The 3,859-nt window shown below is 57.1% G+C and overlaps 1 protein-coding gene across 5 annotated transcripts in view; it reads left to right on the top strand.

The window, feature by feature from the left end:
• The first annotated feature begins 226 nt into the window (after positions 1-226).
• The window catches only part of ATXN2L (ataxin 2 like), an 11,204-nt gene continuing 7,571 nt past the window's right edge, over positions 227-3,859 (top strand). For 3 of the 5 annotated variants that reach the window (XM_029913353.1, XM_026659197.1, XM_026659198.1), the window contains exons 1-3: positions 322-1,465; positions 1,879-1,935; positions 2,923-2,994. In XM_029913353.1, the coding sequence (XP_029769213.1) occupies positions 1,307-1,465; positions 1,879-1,935; positions 2,923-2,994 (288 nt within the window). In that variant the 5' untranslated portion in view covers positions 322-1,306. The other 2 variants (XM_029913354.1, XM_029913355.1) reach the window with 2 other exon arrangements.

The raw sequence follows: 3,859 nt of genomic DNA, 5'->3' as shown, positions 1-3,859 counted from the left end.
GTCCGGGCTCCCAGCGCCCCTCCCCACTAGAACACACTCCCCGCCCAGAGCCAGGGAGGGGACCCAGGCGTCCGGGCTCCTAGTCGTCCCCCTCCCTCCGAGCCAGGCTAGACCCCAGGCGTCCGGGCTCCCGGCCTGGGGAGTCCTGCCAGGGGGGCGCAGCCGGTGGGGGCCTGGCGAGGGCCCCTCCCGGGAGCGGGGAGGGTGGGTGTGTGTGTCAGGGCCCCGGCGCGCAGCGGTACTGTAACTCGCTCTACCTGTGATTTGTTTTCAGGGGGCAGAGCACAGGGAAGGGGCCTCCCCAGTCTCCAGTAAGTACCTGAGGCTCTGTCTAAAGGGGAGAGGGGGGAACCTGATGCTGGTCTCCCAGGAGAGCCAGGCTGTCTGTTGTACTGACTTCCTGGTCGAGAGCCTCTTTTCCTCCGCAGCCGCCGCGGGTGGCTGGGCAGGCCCTTCCTCTTTCTTGAGAACATGGCATGGGCTGGGGATGCTTGCGTTGGCCTCCGTTAACGCCTCAGACAATATCGTCTCCCTACTGCTCTTCCCACAGGCTTCTGCTGGACTTGCCTGGCATTTCCTACTTTCTGCATCGTAGTGCCAACGCAAGTTTAAATGTTTCCCAAAAATGTGTACTAGAGAAGAGAGGGACCCGACCTGCCACCCAGCACTCTGACCTTTAACTGCTTCCCTGTGGCCCAGATCTTAATGAGTGTGTCTCATAGTGTTTTGCTAGCACTAGCTTCCCTTTGATCTCAAGGGACACTAGTGTGATAGGAGTCCCCAGTGAGCCAGACAGTTCCCTTGGGGCCTGGAGCAAGACGGAGCCAGACGGGTGCCATTCCTCACCCCTTGAGCCAGTCCGTCCAGATTGGAGCTAGTGCCCTGTGGAGGGGAAAGTCCCATATCTCCTTCCCTGATATCTTCTGAGCCAATTTATTCCTCCAACCCAGGGCCAGATTGGAACTCTAGAGGTGAAAGGTCCCATAATGGCCTTCTCAGTCCCCAGGGTATCAGTGCTTTTAAGTTGGTCCCTCCCCTTCACTCCAAGTATGCAGCTGAACACCTCCACATTGGCTTCCCATCACTGGGGGGAGGGTGTGTGTGTTCTGCTCTGAAAAGCTGCTTTAGAAGCAATGTTCTGCTTCAGGTTCATGGTCTCGTTCCAAGCCCAAAGATGTGTTCTCTGGTTCCCTGAAGTTGGATCCTCTGCCTTGTGTATCTGCAGTAACAAGTGTAGCCAGAATTTACCCTCAGCAGAGCTGTTCGCTCAGTCCCTGTAGCAGGATGGGGGGCAGAGGGGCGGTGCATGAGGCACAGCTGCACGGGAGTTGCAGTGCTAGTGGGAGTACAGAGTCGCCAGTGGGACTCTGACATCCAGCTGTCTCTCTCTCAGATCCACCTTGGAGGAGGTTTCCCTGCAGTGCTGTCTCTTCCCTCTCACTGGGCCATGTGCTGGGGTTGCTGGGTGAGATTCTCTGGCTTGGGTTACGCAGGAGGCCAGGCTTGATCATTCTGGTCTTAAGATCTGTGAATCCTTGGATTGGCTCCTCCTGGAAAAGAGGGGGCAGGCTCACTCTGGGCCTGCTGGTGTCGATGGGGTTGGCATGAGCTCAAGGCTCCAAAGTTTGGGGGTCGTTCAGGACCCAAGCCTGCGTCTCCACACAGCAGCACGTGGCTGGCCCTGGAGTCGTACCCCAAGCATGCCCTGTAAGTGTAGCATCACAGAGGTGATTGCTGTTAGTACACCACTCATCCTGGTAACTGCCCTGGCTCCTAACCCGGGTGCTGAGGGCGGTGCATACAGGGGAAGCCTGGGGGATGAAGGTTGTGTATTCACTGCTCCTTGTTGATGGGTTCATCTCACTGTGTTAATGACAGGTGTTCGAAGGTGTCTATAACAATTCTCGAATGCTGCATTTCCTGACGGCTGTTGTGGTAAGTGCTGTCAGTTCCTGTTCCAATGCTGAGGGGGTTGCCTAGCATGGTCCATTCAGGAGCAGGCTGTTGCAAGGGTCTCGGGGGCGGGGAGGAGTTTCTGGCTTTGCGGGGAGGACAGTCATACTGTCCCCTCTCTCAGAAACTCCCTGTTCCCAGCATTGGACTTTGAGTTGGGAACTAGGGAGGGAGGTGAAGGGGTGTGTGTGTCTTCCAGCAGGACATGTCCATGGGAGTGTGGGGAGGGGGTGATCTGGAGAGAGAGGGGCGATGTGGGGTATTTTCTCCTGGGGGGTGGACCTGGGCCTGTGGGAAGAGAGGAAAGGAGCAGCAGCTGTGTTGGTGGCAGGGGCCGGAGGGATAAGGAGCTGAAGGCCAGGCTGGCACTGCAGATTGGGAGGTAATGCTGTCCACCCCTGTGCCTGTGCTCATCACCAGAGCATCGAAGCGCGGCATACAGCATCCAAAAACGGATTCCTGTGCAGGAGGCCTGAATTCCCCCCACCTTGCCACTGTCCTCAGAGAGACTGGGGAGAGGTCACCAGCTGCAGTGTGCGTCCTACTGTAGAAAGAGAAGTTCTTGGGGGTGGTCTGGGAGTTTCATAGGCAAAGGTCTCACCCCATCCCAGTCTGCAAGCTGCCCCTGGGCTCTGGCAGTTCTTGCCGTCACAGTGGTGGGCTCCCAACTGAGTGGTGCTGCCTGGGCTAGGATAGTACGAGCCTCTGGAGTGCTGGGCATCCGGGAGCACCCGTGAGTCTAGTAGGACCCTGTGTAACAGGTGCCAATGAGAGAGTGTGCTGCTTCCCAGAGTGATTCCCTTCGGGCATCTCCTCTCTTCTCCCAGTTCTGGGGGGTGGGCCGGGGGACCCTGGGAGCTGCAGTGGGGATGGTGTGAAGGAGAAACAGATTGTGCTCTACTGGAGGGAACCTTGGACCCTGTGGTATGTGCTTCCCCAGCCAGCGCTAATCTCTGGCTCTGTCCCCAGGGCTCCACGTGTGATGTGAATGTGAAAAATGGCAGCACCTTTGAGGGGATTTTTAAAACCCTCAGCTCTAAGGTAAGTGTCTTGGGGGATAGTGAAATGCTGGGGTCCCCATGGCTGGCCAGTCCTCTGGGAAGCAGGAGGCAGGCTCTTGGGACAGGGCACACAGTGTCTGAGTTCCGTGGTGGACATCTGGGGTCCCCCCTGGGCAGTGGCAGGCCTGGCTCTTGGGACATGGCACAGAGCATCTAAGCTCAGTGGTTAACATGTTGCTCATGGGGGAATTCTGCGCCAAAAAAAAAAAAATTCTGTGCACAATATTTTAAAATTCTGCATATTTTATTTGTCAAAATAACACAATGTAATCAAAATACCTTACCTGTCAACAATACAGACAACAGCAAAAAAGATTCCCCCAGGAGTAAAGAGTTAAAGAAACCCCTACAACAACCCAGTTCCAGATTGGGGGGCTGGAGGGAGCTGTTGGGCCCCCAGAGCCCAGACACCCACACCCTCTTCCCCCCAGAGCTGAACCACGGGGCAACCCCCAGCCCAGACAGCAGTCCCTCCAGAGCCTTTACTCCCCCCAACTTCTTTACTGTCCCACCGGGGCACATGTTGTGGTGCGGCTGTGCCCTTCCTTACCCTTTGCCAGAGCTGGCTGGGTCGTCCCACGCACTCTCCAGTCCCTGCAAGAATGAGGATCAAAAAGCATGCAGCCTCCAACCCAGTCGGGCTGGGCGCTCTGCTCACTGCAATCTGAGCTCTGCAGAGTCCAGTGGCCTGAAATTCTGCGGGGCAAACAGGAAATTCTGCATTCTGCAGTGGCACAGAATTCCCCCAGGAGTAACCATGGGGTCCTCCATGGCAGTGGGAGGCTGGCTCCTGGGACGGGGCGCAGAGCGTCTGAGCTCTGTGGTGAACATGTGGGGTCCCCCGT

The sequence above is a fragment of the Terrapene carolina genome, unplaced genomic scaffold (assembly GCF_002925995.2).
Source record: "Terrapene carolina triunguis isolate 2854851 unplaced genomic scaffold, T_m_triunguis-2.0 Scaffold606, whole genome shotgun sequence".
Taxonomy (NCBI): Eukaryota; Metazoa; Chordata; order Testudines; family Emydidae; genus Terrapene; species Terrapene triunguis.
The sequence above is the reverse complement of the archived record's forward strand: the minus strand, read 5'-3'. Positions and strand labels throughout refer to the sequence as shown.